The sequence below is a fragment of the Ictalurus punctatus genome, chromosome 12 (genome assembly GCF_001660625.3).
Source record: "Ictalurus punctatus breed USDA103 chromosome 12, Coco_2.0, whole genome shotgun sequence".
Classification (NCBI taxonomy): Eukaryota; Metazoa; Chordata; class Actinopteri; order Siluriformes; family Ictaluridae; genus Ictalurus; species Ictalurus punctatus.
Window position 1 is genome coordinate 19,082,463 of NC_030427.2, and position 18,748 is coordinate 19,101,210.

At 40.7% G+C, this 18,748-nt stretch overlaps 1 protein-coding gene across 5 annotated transcripts in view; it reads left to right on the forward strand.

Moving 5' to 3' along the window:
* celf3a (cugbp, Elav-like family member 3a) overlaps window positions 1–18,748 on the forward strand; it is a 39,399-nt gene that overhangs the window by 2,636 nt on the left and 18,015 nt on the right. For 4 of the 5 annotated variants that reach the window (XR_008397313.1, XR_008397314.1, XM_053684316.1 and 1 more), the window contains exons 2-4: window positions 8,184–8,267; window positions 14,300–14,529; window positions 14,923–15,005. Coding sequence is in view for 3 of the 5 variants with exons in the window: in XM_053684316.1 (XP_053540291.1) it covers window positions 8,184–8,267; window positions 14,300–14,529; window positions 14,923–15,005 (397 nt within the window). In the remaining 2 variants the exon portion in view is untranslated. Of the gene's footprint in view, window positions 1–8,183; window positions 8,268–13,106; window positions 13,672–14,299; window positions 14,530–14,922; window positions 15,006–18,748 lie in introns of those variants that run through there. The other variant, XM_053684318.1, reaches the window with a different exon arrangement.

The window sequence follows — 18,748 nt, forward strand, 5'->3', positions numbered from 1 at the left end:
TGTTGACAGGCTGCATTAAATAAGCAAACAAATAAATAAAAACCCTCCAAGCATTTTGGTTGGGTATCTGTTGCTGGTCAGCTACCAGAGGTCAGGGGTCACGTGATTTAAAAATGAGTAAATCGAGAGAGAATCTCAATCTAGTTTGCTTTGTTCATTTGTTTTTGTAAATAAATCTTCCCAACATCGCTAACAGCTGTTAGGGCCGAATACAGCTTGGGGTCCCATTCCTACATTCGCAATCCTCTCACACTGCATTAGTGTAGGAGTTCAGCAATTAAAAATGGACCTGTTTTTCCGTCCGTCTAGCTGTGTTAGTTCCTCGACAACACCAAGTACCTCTGATGTAGCGGAACAACAGCTTGAAAGTACGCCGAAACCTTTATCGAGCACTGGTTTACAGTCGTGGCGGTAAATAAGGATTAGAAACTGTAATGTCAAGGCTGATGTTTGTTTTGGGGGGATTTACTCGGATGTTTTCAGAATGTCAGGCTGAGTCGACGCAGTCTGCACAGGGATCAGTGGCCATATTGAACACAGCTTTTCACGTATTTCAAAACAATATTTACTTTTTTGCATGGCAGTGTAGTTAGGCTATACGTAATTTTTAAAAGGGCACAAATCCTACAGAGTCTTAATTGAAGTATTTCAGGGACTTGGTGATGCTATTAATTTTGGAATAATGTGTTTTTAAATAGGAATATATTTTATATTGAAGTACCGTACATGCCGTTTGAGGCAAAGCTTTAAGTAGGACCATTCTGATTCCTCACGAAACATATCTAATGGCCACTGGGTTCAGAAAGGCCCAGAATGTACTGGTTTAGGGTGACTGGTTTGCTTTTCCTGCCAGTTATGTGAGGTGTTGTTTCCATAGGGATTAGACTGTTAAAGTAATGACAATGTATATTTGTAGTACAAAATGCAGTGCTGGCCTACAGATCGCCAGGTCATGTGTTCCCAGCACTACCAGGCTGATACTGCTGGAACCTTGAGCAAGGCCGTTAACCCTCAACTGCTCAGTTGTATAAATGAGACAAACGTTACTCGCTCTGAATAAGGACGTCTGCCATATGCCCTTAATGTAATAAATGTGAAGAGCCGAGTACAAAAGGCTGTGCTGGAAAGAGGAACGTTTCTAATTAGTTTTTGTTTGTATTGATTAGCATGAGTGGAGTGCTATATTATAAAAACAATGGCAATTTAATAGCTGCTTTTATTGAACTGTTTAGCTTTTAAAGGCTAAGAGAATTACGGCGTGGTGAGAGGGGGCCGTGTGTAGGTGTTCGAACCCTACTTAACATTATCCGATTAATGACTTGCTCAGATCTCCATAAACTTTTTTAGGGCATAAAATGAAAAAAAAAAAAGAAAGAAAATCATTTTGCTGCAATAAAATCAGCCCACTCTGGCTGTGTTTTGATTGGTCACATGGTTTCTCTACACTGCAAAAAAAAAAAGGCATCTCAGCCAGTAAAAATATTTTTGATCTAGGCAAATTCAACTAATCCTTCTCTTTATTATGAAGGTTAATAGAGGTTCTTTTTTTCAAGCGTTTATTTCTAGGAAAAAAAGCCATATATATCTCGTATATTGGTTATATAATAATCTCAATGCTAAATATTGAATATTTTCCCCTTTATTCAGGCTATCTTCACTTGCTAAGATATGTTTTGTTGCAGTGTACTGTAACCTTCATGACCTTCCTCCACTGGCAATGCACTGATGGACGCGTATTGAAGACGGCGCATAAACGCTTTATCCTCGAAAAGAACGTATTTATTTATATTTTGTGAAACAGAACTTGTCAAACATAGACTGTATGGCCAAAAGTATGTGGACACCTGACTATCACACCCGTGTGTGTGGTGTTGAACGTCCCACTCCAGATTTATTCCTCCTTTGCTGTTCTCCTTTTGTCCACTCTTCTGGGAAGGTTTTCCACTAGATTTTGGGGTGTGGGGGAAGACTAGGGAAGACTTTTACACTAGTTTTTAGAACATGGCTGATGTGAGGATTTGTGTTCATTCAGCTACAAGAGCATTAGTGAGGTTGAGGTCAGGTGCTGATGTTGGGATGTCGAGGAGGCTCCAGTTTCAGTTCATCCCAAAGGTGTTCAGTGCGGTTGAGTTCAGGGTTCTGTGCAGGACACTCGAGTTCTTCCACCTTCTTCCAACCTTAACACCCCATGCCTTCATGGAGCTCGCTTTGTGTACTTTGTGTCATGCTGGAACAATCTTAAGGGTTCTTTGGTTGTCCTTCTGGGAGGACCCTTCTGTAATTATTAGACAGACTGTTTGTTCTACTCTTCTTCTGATAGTGATGTGCACGCTCTGCTCTAAGACTTCGCAAATAAGGCCGTTTGATTATAATGAACTTGTTTTTCTCATGTCAAGTTGCCCTCCACACGTAGCCCACAATCCAGCATTTGTCTTTGAGTTACATTAAGACCAACATTATAAAATACTTAATAAGAAAATATACACTGTATTTTTTCCCCTTTAGAAAGGGTCCAAAGGGTGAAAAAAAGACTAAACTATTAAAAATGAATAGCAAGGAATTTTCTAATCAAATCATTCCCCCCCCCCAACAACAAGCTCCTGGATTGGAGGGTAGTGACATAACTGTTCTTATTTGAGGTCTTCTGCTCAAATGTTACAGATGTGATTCTGCTAGGTGTAAGGTGTGAGATTTAGAGGACTTTGCTGCCCTCTCTGGTAGAAACACGCTGTTGCAAGCAACTCATGAAGATTTTGCAATGTGGGTTGTGCTGCAAAAAATGCTATTCACATAGTGTTAACACCATTAATATGCTGATGTACTAGTGTGTACGGAAGTATGCTCTTTGCAACGCCACCAAGTATTTGTGACTTTGAGGAAGTCATTATCTGATCATGTTGCCTCGGTATTCCACAAGCAGCATGAGTAAAACCAAAGTGAGCTAGCAGATAGCTTAAAAGCAAGGTTAGAGGGGGGTCTGTGTGGAGACCTCAGTACTTGGCTTGTGCTTCGTGGGCCTTTGTGAAGCACTGAGGCAGCTAAAAGACTCAACAAAACTTCCAGAGTGTATTTTCATTACCCAATCTGATCTATTTTGTGTTCTCTCTACCTTTTGGATCTGCGTGAAGCCGGACTTCTTTTCATGGTTGGGAGCAATGTCGGTTACATCAGATAACTCCCACCATATTAAACCCAACAGCTTTGATTTGTAATACTACTATTATGGGATTATGGGGACTCTCAAAAGCTCCAACACTGGTGCCCTTTTCTTCCCTTTTTCCTTAAACATGACTACTAAAAACCTAATAACACACACTTCACTTCCATACTTGCAACTGCAAGGTGATATTGCCTTTCTATAGAGTGAAGTTTGTGATTTGTGACCTACTCCAAAAGACCGTTACAAATCGGTAAGAACTCATGCCACTAATATATGGGACGGTTATGAGTGAAGTAGAAATGATGAAAACACTGAGGTTCTCGTTGACATTTTAACTGTTCTAAATAACGTTGTATTTCTGTCCCCATGATCACATGGTGTACACAACACAGTCTTGTAGTTCATGTTAAGAAATCGGAGGAAATAGTTTTTGATCCCAAGTCAGTGGGAAACCACTACTCATTTTGAGTGGACATGTTGTCTTTTACAGTTACCTAGTCCTGCTTATTGATAATATCCTATTGTGGGACGTGCATGTTGATAACCTGTGTTGAAAGATACAGCAAAAAAAATGTACTTCCTCCATAAGCTCAGGCTTTTTGGAGTGGCTCAGAGGGTTATGCTGATGTTTTATCATGACTTCATTGGAACCATCTTCCAGTATGCAAATCTGTTTGGTTTGGTAATCTGACTGTTACCCTAAAGTCTCAGCTGAACCATCTAGTGTAGTGGTCACCAACCCTGTTCCTGGACCTTCAACCTTCCTGAAGTCTTTAACCATCATGGTGCCCACCTGACCATCCCATCATTGCCTTAAGAAGTTCTTGATCAATTAAAAACAGCTGTGTTTACATTTTGGTTGGAGATGAAACCTGCAGGACGGTACAGTAGATCTCAAGGAAGAGGGCTGGTGACCACTGGTCTAGTGCACACAGCAGTGAAAGTGGCTGGTGCAAGTGGCATGACTCCCCTTTCCTTCAGTCCATATTCATTAAAACTGTTCTCAAACTGTCAAGCAAAATGACTCCGGACCCGTCTCACACGTCCTATCCAGAATGTGAGTTATTCCCATCTGGTCGACGTTTCCTCACCCCAAGGTTGAGATACAACCACTACAAGAGCTCTTTTTTTGTTCCCCTGGCTATGAAACTGTTGAACTCTACTATGACTGTATGAATGTTGTCAGTGTGTTTGTGTTGTTATGCAGCTGCACATGTATGCTCAAAACATTTTGTTCCCTCATCGGGACAAGTAAAGGAGTTCCGATCTGATCATTACATTAACGTTGTTGATGTAGAAATACCTGATGAGGTTGTGTACTACTTGCTATGTGTTGCTATGGTGGTTAACTCTGTACCGAGGAAAGGATTGTGTCTGACAGTGGTTCGTACAGTGGTTCTCCATTTACTGTTCCTGATTTGGATAAAGAACAAGTGGCAAAATGAATTTCAATATGTGCATGTTACAACAAAATAGAGCAACATGTTTTCCTCGATTGCTTTACTCGGCTGATACTTCGATACAAGAGCTAATTCCTCATTAGAGTTTTTTTTCCAGGATATCAAGCGAGTGAGTAAGCAGATGGCACGAACGCAGGGTGCTAAAAGTGATGGCATTGAAGGGGCTGAACATTATGCTGACGTATCTTCCTTCATTCAATCTCAAGTCCTATTATTATGTACAGATCAATAACACTTACCTCCAAAAACGTCATTCTTTCAACAACGTTTTATGATTTATGAACGTGACGTTGTTGTTGTTCTCTCTCTGACACTAGACAATCGCGGGCGTCTGTGAGCTCACATATGCTTTCCTCCGAGTGTGTTGTGATGGGGGGAAAAACTATGATTGTCAATTTATTGTGGAGTAATTCCATAAACTGAACCGAAAGGATTCCCCGTAACAATTCCTCAGAATGATGTAGCCGTCCTCTGTGCTAATGTTTATTTAAATTCTGGTTTGATTTGATTAGATTCATTTCTTACAGCAAGCGTTTGTAGTTAATGTAACACGTGAATAATAAATTCTTCCTCTTCTTTTTTTTTTTTTTGGTCCAGAATGATCTGTCGCCTTGGGAAGACGTTTCGTATTGGAGTGTAAAAACACAGAATTTACACAGGACATGAGACTTATTTATCCAGATTATAGTGACGAGTGTCTGGTCATGGTCATTACTGAAGACTCTGTACGTGGACAGATCCAGTGCTGATGGAACAGAAGCTGGATTAGAAGTGCACACAAATAGCATTGAAATTTTCCTATCACGCTGTGGAAAGAGGGTGATGTAACGACGAGGGTTTCATGTTGCAGAACTACTGGAAACAAACCAAAAAAAAAAAAAAAAACCCAGATCAATGGGACACGGCGTATTGTACACGTAGAGATGTTAGCATGAGTGTATTAGACTGTATGGTTGACGGCCTTGAGCCCTGGCATGGTGAGTGCACCTGCTGCGTTTCTTTCTTGATGAAACCTTCTAAAACCCACAGGCATTTTTTTGTTTTGGGTTGTTTTTTTTCGCTCCGCTTTACTTTGCTCGGTGTCTTGAAGTCTTTGGTGGAGATGAAGTCTGGTGTTTTTTTTTATTTTTATTTTTTACTTTTTATTTTCTCTCTTGCTTACGGTTTCAGAACCATGAAAACGTGAAAAAAAAAAAAAGACGTGTGCTAGCTGTTACCTCGTGCTTGGTTTTTATAGCTAACGCACCGTTTGCTTGCAAAAATAATGCCTAAAAATAAAAGACTTCTTTATGGACAGATTGTGTTTGTTTTGGGACATTTCTGTGATTTCTCTCAGAAATGACGTCCCATTCTGAAGGCTCTACAGCCTTTAAATGGAAATGTACTGTATTTGATCTCGTATAGTGCGCCGCGTAATGGTCATCATTTCAAACTTGTGAAACTTGGAGCTAGAGACCGAGCCTTTGGTCCTCAGTGAGCTGTACTGGACTATCATGCGTGTGTGACGAGCTGGTTTATTGGAATGATTATTTGTACCGGTTATATTTAGGACATCAGACTTCAAGAAAGAGGAAAAAGAGAGGGCTGGTGAAGGAATGACTGTTTATAGCTGCTTTAGTGTAAGTGAGAGCAGGCTCTAACTTGTGTCAAGGACGTCCCACAACGTTTATTTAAACTATAAGTGGTTAAGGATAAGACGCGTCACTCATCAATGAATAAAACACTGGCACTTGTTCACTGGGGTATGAGAGGAATAAAACACTGTTTCATGCTGTGATAGGAAAATAATCCACTTTTGAGAGGTAATGTAGCATCATCGTAGGGTAGGGCGGTTGTGGTTCAGGTGGTAGCGCGGGTTGTCCACTAATCGTAGGGTTGGTGGTTCAATTCCTGGCCCACATGACCCCACATACCGAAGTGTCCTTGGGCAAGACACTGAACCCCAAGTTGCCCCTGATGGCAAGTTAGTGCCTAGCATGGCAGCTCTGCTACCATTTCTGTGTGTGTGTGTGTGTGTGTGTGTGTGTGTGTGTGTGTGTGTGAATGAGACAAAAGTGCTAAATAAGTGCAGACCATCACACCACTACAGTGTGGATTATTTTTCCTTTAACAGTTCGAGTTAAAGCTTTTCTTTTCTGCCTAGTGAACTTTCAAGTCTATGCATTCAACATTTGCATATTTAGTAGTAAGTAGTTTAGTAGTAAATGTTCTGTGTGTAAAACAGTGCTCTTTAAAAAACAAACAAACAAAAACCACTCGTACAGATTTACTATTTGGCCAAAAGTATGTGAACACCTGACCATCAAACCCATATGTGGTTCTACCACAAATTTGGAAGCACAGAATTGTATAGAATGTCTTTGTATTTCCCTTCACTGGAACTAAGAGGTCCAAACCTGTTCCAGCATGACACCAAGTACACAAAGCGAGCTCCATGAAGACATGGTGTGTTAAGGTTGGAAGAAGGTGGAGGAACTCGAGTGTCCTGCACAGAGCCCTGACCTCAACCCCACTGAACACCTTTGGGATGAACTGAAACTGGAGCCCTCGACATCCCAACATCAGCGCCTGACCTCAACCTCACTAATGCTCTTGTAGCTGAATGAACACAAATCCCCACATCAGCCATGTTCTAAAAACTAGTGTAAAAGTCTTCCCTGAAGAAAGAGTGGTGCTTATTATAACAGCAAAGAAGGAATAAATCTGGAATGGGATGTTCAACAACACACACACATGGGTGTGATAGTCAGGTGTCCACAAAATAGAAGTTTCATAATAAGTTTATTTCCAGAATAAAGGTCCTGAATAAACATTTTTACGCGCCGTCTTCAATACGCGCCCGTGTTAATGAACGTGGTCTTTCTTTGCACTCCAAGCTTCGTATCATGATGGTTGAAATCCGCCACACGTTTTTAGTCGACTCCTACAGGATCCCAATCCTGGTGCAGCTTTATAAATGTGTAAGATTCTCTCAACGTGCCTTATTCCTTTCCCACATTTTTCAAATCGGCGTCCGTGGTCGGGCGAGGCCGGGTTGAACCAATCAGGGCGAAGAACCACGCCTTCCCAGTAATCACTGGATAATATGCAGATACAGAGAGGAATATAATCACACATCATATTTTATATAACGTACAGATTAGTTCACGTTATTGAGAACTGAGTGAGGGCTGGGATTTGAATCGAAAGATTTTAAGGCACTGGAACTCCATAAGTGTTTGAGAGAGAGGGGGGGGGATCAATACTTCTTTTCACTGGGGTCTAAATTGTGTAATATGTATTTTGTACAAACTAAAATAACCTGTTCTTATTCTCCAACACACACTCCACTCATCCTGGGTGATCCTTTAGTGCATATTATGGTTGTTTCACCAGTAGAACTCTTAAAGACTTTTTTTAAAAAACATACCATATTACTTTGTGAAAGAGATTTGATTTGTAGAAAAAAACTCAAATGGTTCTTGATTCTCTGACTGAAATCAGCTCAACATGTTGCAGATATTTAGGGATACACGACTTCCTTTTTCTCACGCACATCTTTTCCTTTTCTCCATCAATTCCAGTCGTGCCCATGGACTCTCCCGATCAACAAGAACTTGTTCTGCCTGGCAACAGAGCGCTCAGTGTTCAGCTACTTGTAACGCAAGGTAACCTGTACATTTACTGAACATGCTTTATAAATGTATAAAAGCTGAGGATTATAACGTCTATTAGGCGGCATTCACACCTCACTCGGATCAGATCAGATTTGCCTTTGTTTTCTTTTGTACCTGACAGGATTTATGAGGTGAATCATTGTGAATTGTGTTGGAATAAAGGCTGGGGTCTATTTGAATGTGGCCCTGGTGTTATAGTACATGATGTATTCTACAATAAAGTGTGTATCAGAGATATGGGAGATACTAAGAGACCACTTGGTTCTCTAGTCTGAATTTATTTGTTTTAACCTGTGTGTGTGTGTGTGTGTGTGGTGTCTGTATACACTGTTTTCACTCCACAGGGAATCAAATGTCCCTTCTCTGATAGGAAAACATGCAAATTCCAGTGTTATGCAGCCATTTTGTTGGACTTATTGAGGAACAGTGTTCTTTTTCCTCTTTAAAAAAAAAAAAGTACACTAAAAGTGGTTTTTATTTGACAAATAGAATGCATTTTGTGTTTTTTTTTAGGTTATTGGAAAGATTATATAGGATTGACACATGATTGAGTTACAGCCTAACGGTTTTTGTGTTTTGAGGAGGATGGTGTGTGTGTGTGTGTGTGTGTGTGTGTGTGTGTGTGTGTGTGTGTGTGTGACTTTGCTGATACACCTCCTATAAGGATCCAAATGATACCATAACAAATGATGTTGTTTTAATGTGATGTTCTTCATTGTTTGTATTTCTCATCTGTCTTGTGTTCATCTAATGTGTCAAATCACATTTTTTATTTATTTATTTATTAAACTCTTAGTCATCCTTCTTTGTCTGTGATTACTTGAATAACCACCAGGTGTCGTTAGGCATGACTCCAGGTTCATTTCTGAGGCTTAATAAAGCTTGCTTTTATTGTGTATTGACCGGATCCTGTTGGTTTTTTTTTGTGTGTTTGTTTGTTTGTTTTTAAATGTGTGAGGATTTAAGATTGGGTCAGTAGGTGAGTAACCTCCTGTATGCACACTGGGATGTGGATGGAATTTTAGGAGCATGAAGCAGATGGCCAAATGAAGGTCTGTTTTTGTCTAAGGAGGAGAAGAGCACAGGTCGATGATGATGATAATACAATAAGCATGTGATGTGTGCGTTGTCCTGATTGTGTCGGGTTGGGTTTTTTCCTGTCCTGGGTGATTCTTAAACCGAAAAGCTGAAAGACTAGATGGTGATAAAGCTGCAGCGATTCTCACACACACACGCACACACACACACACCGAGGGGGGGGTGTTTTGAGTCACGGAAATCGTGATTGTGGTGGAGTTTCAGCACCGCGGCCAGAGCCCTGCGAGAACAAAAGGCGGATTATCGTCCTGAAGTCAGGCACCGTCTCTAAATTACTCTCCCACTCAAAACGAACAGGTCTGGTATTCTTCCCGAATCTTGTTTCCCTCAGCATGTCAGCCTAACCAATATAATATATAGAGTGACTGAAATACTTGGTAAATATTCATCTTAAGGGTTGCGTACACTGAAAAATGTGTAGAATACATCAGTCATTTAAGAGAAATAGCCTATAGAAATTAATAATTTACATTCATGTTAATATTAGGTTTCTCACTAATTTATTTATATATATATATATATATATATATATATATATATATATATATATATATATATATATATATATATATATATATATATATTGCTTATGTTTTTCACTGAAAAACATGGAATGTGTGAACAGTCAGATTGAAGAGAATATACTAAATATACCCGGAAATTAGTTTAAAAGCATTTTAGCACTTCCGGTTCCATCGTCCCGAAGTCAGTGGGGTTTTTGGTTAAATGACTGAAATAAGGTCTGTGGAAACTCTGATTTTTTTTTCTTTTTTTTCTTTTTTTTTAATTATTTTTATTTTATTTATTTATTTATTTTAAAATTATTATTCTGACCTAAAATACATGAGTAATATTCCACGCGTGATTTTTGTGAAGCTTTTACATGTCTTGAAAAAGGCAAGTGGCTAAATGGGAATACAGAGGTTGTCGGGTCATTAAACGTCAATGAGCCGAACAGGAAAACTCCTCTACAGTGCTGTGAAAAAGTATTTGATTGATTTGATCAGATTTCTTCTGGTTTTTTGTGTGTCGCTCATAATAAATTTTCAGAAATTAAAACAAAAATCGAAGATGAATCAAAGGCAACCTGAGTGAAGACAAAATACAGTTTTTAAATGATAATGTTATTTATTGACGCAAAAAACGTTATCCAATACCAACTGAGCCTGTGTGAAAATGTATTTGCCCCTGTATTTACTAATTCCCCAAATCTAAGAAACTGCATTCATAATGGGGTTCAACTGGACTAGACACAACCAGACCTGATTAGTGCAAACCCTGTTCAATCAAATTAACACTTAAATAGAACTTTTTCAACAGCATGAAGCTGGTTAAAAGGTCTTACCCAGTAACACACCATGCCAAAGAAATTCCAGAAATGATGAGGAAGAAGGCGATTTAATTACATCAGTCTGGGAAGGGTTACAAAGCTATTTCAAAGGCTCTGGGATTCCAAAGGACCACAGTGAGAGCTATTATCTCCAAATGGAAAAAACTCAGCACAGTAGTGAACCTTCTCAGAAGTGTCCGACCTTCCAAAATTCCTCCAAGAGCACAGCTATGACTCATCCAGCAAGGCACAAAAGAGCCAAAGACAACATCAAATGACCTACAGGCCTCTCTTGCATCAATAAAGGTCACTGTTCATGACTCCGCTATCAGAAAGACACTGGGCAAAAATGGCCTCCATGGAAGTGGTGAGGTGAAAACCACTGCTAACCCAGAAGAACATTAAGTCTCGTCCGAATTTTTCCAAAACACACCTTGATGATCCTCAAACCTTTTGGGAGAATGTTCTGTGGACTGATGATTCGAAAGTGGAATTGTTTGGAAGACAGGGGTCTGTCATCTGGCATAAACCAAACACAGAATTCTACAAAAAGACCATCATACCTATGGTCAAGCATGGTGGTGGAAGTGTGATGGTTTGGGGATGTTTTACTGCTTCAGGGCCTGGGCAACTTGCAATAATTGATGGAAACATGAATTCTGCTCTCTACCAGAAAATCCTAAAGGAGAATCTCCGGTCTTCAGTCTGTAAATTGAAACTCAAGCGCAACTGGATTAAGCAGCAAGACAGTGATCCAAAGCATAAGAGTAAATCCTAGTCCTAGAAGTAAGTGAAAGATTAATCTCCAGTTATTAGAAGCGTTTGGTTGCAGTTATTGCTGCTGAAGGTGCAACCAGATTTTAAGTTTAAGGGGGCAATTAGTTTTTCACATGGGTGATAGGTGTTGGCTAACTTTTTTTGCTTCAATAAAAAAAAAAATAACCGTATTGTGTGTTTATTCAGGTTGCCTTTGTTTTATGTTGTATTTCATTTGAAGATCTAAAACTATTTCGTTCACTCTACTACAGCCTCGTTGTGTTTATACTCGCGCTCCTGCAAACGATTCCAACTCAAACTTTCCAACTTGCAGATTTATCACTTATAGTATTTTCCAGCTGTAGTGTTTTTGTTTTTTAATTACACTGGCTCCATGTAAATGAACTGTTACGTTATAATCCGTCTCTCCAGGATTTTGCGATCGCAGAAACGAACACAAAATCACGCAAACTCCGCAAAATTTGGAGAAGCTTGCAATTTTTCAAAATTGTCCCCGATGTCATGCGGCATCATCACAACGCGCATTCAGGCAAATCCCTTTTCGATTCACGTGCGTCGAACATGAGTACAGCTCTCAATTACCTACAAACATCACTGCGGAAGAGCGTGTAAAACTGTCTCGTGTGATTGCAGTCTCGCCAATTTGAGTAGTTTATCCGCAAAAGAAAAGAAAAAAAGCCGCAGCAAAATCGAGCATTTTTGAACAATCGCAAAAAAAAAACCCAAAAAAAACTCGGCGAAAACCTGTACGTACCGATTTAAGACGATTTGTTTTCGTAAATCCAGCACAATTTGATCGTGTATTTTCAAAGCCCTGACTAAAATAAAACTCTACACTCTCACCAAAAACTCAGGATCCAACCCATGTTGCTGCTTCGCTGTCATTCCACACGAGTCAACCATGTTCATTTAATACTGTCATTATTTCTTCCCATCAGCAGGAACATTACATTTGATACCAAGAGTATGGATCACGCTCACTAGTAATACGAAACTTGTTTAAAGTAAATTTAGCACAATCAGTGAATCCATGTTTTAATAACATCTGAAACATAATATTTTTATATACTCTACCAGTCAAAAATTTACACACATACTCATTCTTTATTTCTCCACGTTTTATATTAATAATAAAATCATCAAAACTAGGGAAGAACACAAATTGAACTATGGGAATTATGTTGGGATTTAAAAAAAAAAATCCAAATTAAATCAAAATAATTTAGTATTTTAGCATCTTCAAAGTAGACGCCCTTTTTGCCTCGGATTTCCAGAAATGTATTCTTGGCGTTTTCTCAACCGATCTCTTGAGGAATCTCCCTGAGATGCTTTTTAAACAGTATTAAAGGAGTTCCCGTCTACGCTGGACAATTATTGGCTGCTTTTCGGGAATATTCCACTCCGAGTCGTCCGTTTAAATAAATATTTTTTCGTAAATAAAATGTTCGTTTTCTAATGAAAGAAATGAATATGTTAGAAATGAAACGCAGATTTCAATTATTTAATCACAAACCTTCAGATCAAAAGGTTTTTAAGATCATGAGAAAGATTTCAGGCAAGTGTCTCCAAACATTTTGACCGGTAGTTGTATGACTCTGTGCGTGTGTGTGTGTGTGTGTGTGTGTGTGTGTGTGTGTGTGTGTTTTCGTTCTATTAAATCTAACCTCTGAAGTATTCCCTTTTCCCCCCCCAGTGTAGTCTACTGTCAGCGTGTAAGCTGATTTAAATCGATTGCATTTGCAGTGTAGATTTATGAACGCTAAATATACTGTGGCGTAAACTTCTGACGTGAACTGTGCGTGATTTTGTTTTGTTTTTTTCACGGTTGGGAAAATGTTGACGCTCCCTTGAGCAGTCCTCCTGCTTTCCTACACCCAGGGGGAGGTCTGGACACGGACAGGGGGAGACACCGGTTTACGACGTCAAAGCAAAGGGCTACACAGACTCCGAGCCCAGACACTGGGTAGCCGCCAGCTTTCCTACATCTCTGTTACACACGTTTGGGTTTGTTTGTTTAGGGTTGTTATTTTTTTTTGTTTTTGTTTTTTTTGTTTTTATTTTTTTTGGACTCTTCGTGTTAGGGATCGGGATTTTGAGCGTCTTGGTGTGGGTGGATTATCATCCTGCCGAAGCTTTCTTCTTCTGTCAGGAGTGAAAGCGTGGAGAGACGTGAATCAGGACGGACTAGAGGTGACTGATGCACAGATTTGTGTTTTGTCTGCATGTTGGTGTTTCATGGTTAAAGACTCCACAGCGCGCGTTCGAGCAAGCAAGCAAACAAACAAATAAATAAACAGAGAGAGAGAGAGAGAGAGAGAGAGAGAGAGGGATGGATGGATAACAGTACATTTGCGCTTTTCCTAGAGAGGACAGCATGTTTCCTCTCAGTGCGTCTCCTCCTCAAAGCGTGTTTTGTGTTTGTATTTTGATGTAGAAACGTGTTGCGTTACGCTTTTCAGTCACGTACACTGGATGCGTGAGCTCGCGCTCCTGACAAAGAACAACACGCACACACACACACACACACACGCCTATATGCATCTATGGCGGATTAAACAAAGAAGTGTCTCGGCAGACAGCCCTTGCCCTACATTTCTACCCCCGCTGCTCCTAAACAGATCAAATTTCCAGACCAAACTGCACAGTAAATCCCCCTGATAACCCCAGAGCTCTGAAATACTGCGCATTTTGATGATGATGATGATGATGACATTTGTGATCGGGATTGTGTTTATTGTCACCAGTGTGTATGAGCTTCGCCCTGTCACTTTGTATAATCTGTATATCCCTTTGTGTACCTCTTCCTTCCCCACGTCAGGCTTTTCGAAGGGACGCTTTGGGAAGCGCCGGACCTTGTAAAAGAAGAAGAAGAAGAAGAAGAAGCAGAGTCGCCGCTGTCCCCAATGAAGGAGCCGGACGCCATCAAGCTCTTCGTCGGCCAGATCCCTCGCAATCTGGAGGAGAAGGACCTCAAGCCTATCTTCGAGCAGTTTGGCAAGATCTACGAACTGACTGTGATCAAGGACAAGTACACGGGCATGCACAAAGGTAATTCAGCCTGATGTGACGCCGATGTGCCGTATCGAGCGGATGCTCACGAGGGGACACGAGACACTGATAAGCAGGACCTCGGTACTGAGTCATGTCTCTGGGAAGTTGTTTGACTTGGGAAATCTAACAGTCGTGATTATTTTTATAGCCAGTATATTTATTGTGGGTTTTTATTTATTTATTTTTCTCTCCATCAGCCCATATAATCAGTTGACATGTATAATCGAGAGGTTGTACTGTATGATTTTTACGTAAACAGCTCCGGCGCTCTGTCGTTCTCCAGGTCCCTGCTCTATTGATCGTCTCATTTCGATTAATGGTGTGTGATGAGTGAGTTTATTTCTTTCTTTCTTTGTTTTTTCCGTTTCTGCTCTCCCTTGCCTCTGACAGGATGCGCGTTCTTGACGTACTGTGCCAGAGAGTCCGCACTGAAAGCCCAAAATGCGTTACACGAGCAGAAGACATTGCCAGGGGTGAGTATCTGCTCATAACGTTGTCACAGGCTGGATAGTGAGCGGCTCATTACGGTGCCAAAACATAAAAGCGTCTCAAGCTATAATAACTTGTACAGTCTGCCATTTCATAGCGTTCTGTGTGTGTGGGGGTTTTTTTTTAATTAATTAATTTATTTTTATTTTCATTTGTTAAAATATCGTTAAATATTTGACCACAGACGGTTTGCACGGACGCTGCTTTGTACTGTGGGGCCCTGCACGTCTTTGCCAACTGAGCAGACCCTAATTAAGAGTTGTAGGACGGGCGTAATCCTTGAGAACCATCCGTGATCGTGGTGCTCTCTCTGAAGTTGTTGATTAGCTAACTTGCTCGGGCCATCTGCTCGATCCGTGCAATAACGAGCAACCGGCGAACGCCAAAAAAAAAAAAAAAACCCTTCAAACTGCTTCCCCTCGGAGAATCTAATATTCCCCGCCTCCTTCTCGTTTCTTATATCCGAGTCTGGATAATCAACAGCATGGAATATGAATTTCCATGCCATTACATTAGGTCATTCCATTAATAACAAGGCGTTATTAGGATTCCAGTCTCACAGCTACCATCAGCCGGGCGATCCAGGAGGTTACGAGGCAGGAGGTAAAATCCAGGAGGCCTCGTCTTCTTCCTTTCACAATTGGATTTGGGGGTGTGTGTGTGTGTGGGGGGGTATTTGTCACAAAGGGAAAGCGGAGAACGTCATGACCGAGTCATAAAGGAAGCACGGTGTACGCGATTGAGCTTCAGAGCGCGATTTACACACGCGGTACTGGCAGATGCCGTCAGCCTCGTTTGATTCAGGGGGTGTGTGATCAGGGAAGCAGAACAGAAACAGAAGAGGCTGCAGGGGGATCACAGATGAAACCCAACTGTTCATGCAGTTAGGATGTGGACCAACTCTGTGATTCATAGCTCCTTAATGAGGCTGAGAGTGACTTGGATATTGTTCCAGGGCAGGATGATAGGTTTTTTGCTGGATCGATCCAACACAATTTGATTGAACCAGGTATCCGTGGTTTATGTTCTCTACTATTTTTAGTGCACTGGCAAATGGACGTGTGTGTGTGTGTGTATATATATATATATATATATATATATATATATATAATATGTATATATATGTGTATAATATATATGGTAATAAAATATGTAGTGCGAGTGTGTGTGCATGGGGTTTAGGAACGCATCCCTGTAGAGCCCCTTTCCAAATCCTGTTATTAGCATGACAGTAGACTGACCTCTGTGACCTTTCAGAGACGAGCCCAATGGGTGCCACTAACCCGCCCCTCCTCCCCCCTTTTAATTCCTCCCCTTCTTCTCAATCCCGCCATCCTTCCATTCGTCGGCCCTCGTCACCTAAGCCTCCAAACCTGAAACCCCTTCCCCCCCTTTTTTCTTTCAGTACTACAATGAAATGCACATTAAACCAAAGCAGCCTCTCTCTCTCTCTCTCTTTCTTTAGCTCTCTCCCTCTCTATTTTTCTCTCTCTCACACACACACTGACAGCACCTGCCTTGTGAGGAAAGCCACGCCCCCTCCGTCCTCTGTCAGTCATATAGAATTGCCATGACAATGCGCCTCCATTAATGTGTGTGTGTGTGTGTGTGTGTGTGTGACTCACAGAAGATAAGGACAGTAAGCTGGTTACAAAAAAAAGAGCATGAGTCATCCTTTTTAACCTTTTTTTATTCTTTTCTTTTCACTCTCTCTCTCTCTCTCTCTCTATTAAATGTCTGATGTTTTTCTTGCGTCTCGCGTACATTGAACGGTTTAGCCGAGCACCGAGGGACCGTTTAGTGAAGAGCCCTAGGAATGGCGGAAAGGGAGGGAGGGAAAGAGGGAGGGATACGGGCAGCGCAGGGGGGAACAGATGGTATAGTCGCAGTGGCACCTGGCCCTGTGTTTAATTTCAGGTGAGAGGCATAGAGACTATGGACAGACCGAGGTGATCGAACAGACAAAGAAAGAGGAAGTGTGTGTGTGTTTTGGGAGAGTGGGGGGGTTGAGATGTAGTCTGTCTATTCTACCCACACTCTCTTCTTTCGTCTTTTCATCTCCCCCACCTATCTCTCTCTCTCTCTCTCTCTCTCCCTCTCTCTCGCTATCTCTCTCTCCCTGTATCCAGTTGCCATCCCAACGTGTTGTTTGCTCAGGCACGGCTCACGGCTCGTCACACACTCGGGCACAACAAAGCTCCAGGCACAAGCGCGCGCACACACACGCACACACACGTACGCATAATAGCATCCTTATGTAAATCTGTCGTGCCACTAATACCCTGGTGTATTCATCACTTTTATATACGCAGAAATATATACACCCTTCTGTACGCCGAGGATCTGATCTGCAATGAAACCGGTGGCTCTGAAAAGACGTTAAAATATTCAAATATATTTTCCAATTTCCTTTTTTTTTTAAATTTTTTTTTTTCTGCTTTAGCTTTGTGTAATCACTGAACGCAGCACTGGAAGGCTGGGCGGTGTGATGATATAATTGATCACGATATACTTTTTTCATCTTTTTTATTATTGTTTTTAATGATTACAAACCGAACCGCTCTGAGTGGATGCAGTTGAATGGGCATTTGTTTATTTGTAATGAATCTTTTTTTTTTACTTAATGTTTACAATTTGTAATTCATAAATAAGACGTATTCCTTTGTATTTTTCCCCTTTTCGGTGTTAGAGTTGAGTTTTTGTCGGCATTAAATAAAAGCATCGTAGAACACTCCGTTTGTATAATGCAATATTGTGATTACGTATCACGTAGAAAGTATCGTGATATGATGATTATTATTATTATTATTATTATTATTATTATTATTATTATTATTATTATTTTCCCCCCTCATATCGCTCACCTTTACACAACTAGATCCTGTCTAGATGTCGAAGTTATCCGTCGGGCCCGAGCTGTGAGCGAGAGAAAACCACGGCACGTTGAATAACCTGAGCCGTCACGTACTGTAGCTGTGTTAAATTTGTCCTCGGATCAGTTAGCGCTCCCGAGCGTTTACCCCGAGGTCAGGTTGAGGCAGGACGGACGGAGCACTGCTTCATCTAGTAGATCAGAATCTTATTTGTGCGCTCTGCCACGTGCGAGTCATGGTTCTCATCAGCGTGTGTAGAATTAACCCTGACTTAATTAACATTTAACTGCATTAGCATGCTTCATGTTCGGTCTGCTCGAGGACAACTCTTGCTCGGAAAATGGCAGGGAAGGTCAGTTTAAGCAGTCGTATTTGTGTGTGTGTGTGTGTGTGTGTGTGTGTGTGTGTGTGTGTGTGTGTGTGTAGGAGCACTAGGGTGTGTGTGTGGTTTGGGGAGAATGTGATGTGCTGGTGTTGTGGGTGAGGGGAGGGCAGGTGTTGTGGCTGAATATGAGGGGGTTTGCTGTTTGTTTGTGTGTGTGTGTGTGTGTGTGTGTGTGTGTGTGTGTGTTTGTAGGCTTTCAGATTTGATATTTAAAGCACCACTAGGCAAATAGATATATTTCTATTTTTAACGGGTAATATCAGAAAATAAAGGTTTCTTTATTTAAAAAAATCAAATCAAATAAAGAATCTGTCATTTATGCCTTTGTTGTTTATAATGTCCAGAACGGTTTGAGCTATTTATTTATTTATTTATTTATTACTTATTTATTTTAATGCCTTTTTTTTTTTTTTTTTTTTGGAGTTGCAGTAAAAACAAAAGTGCACCTTAGCGTTAGTGTCAGTTCCGG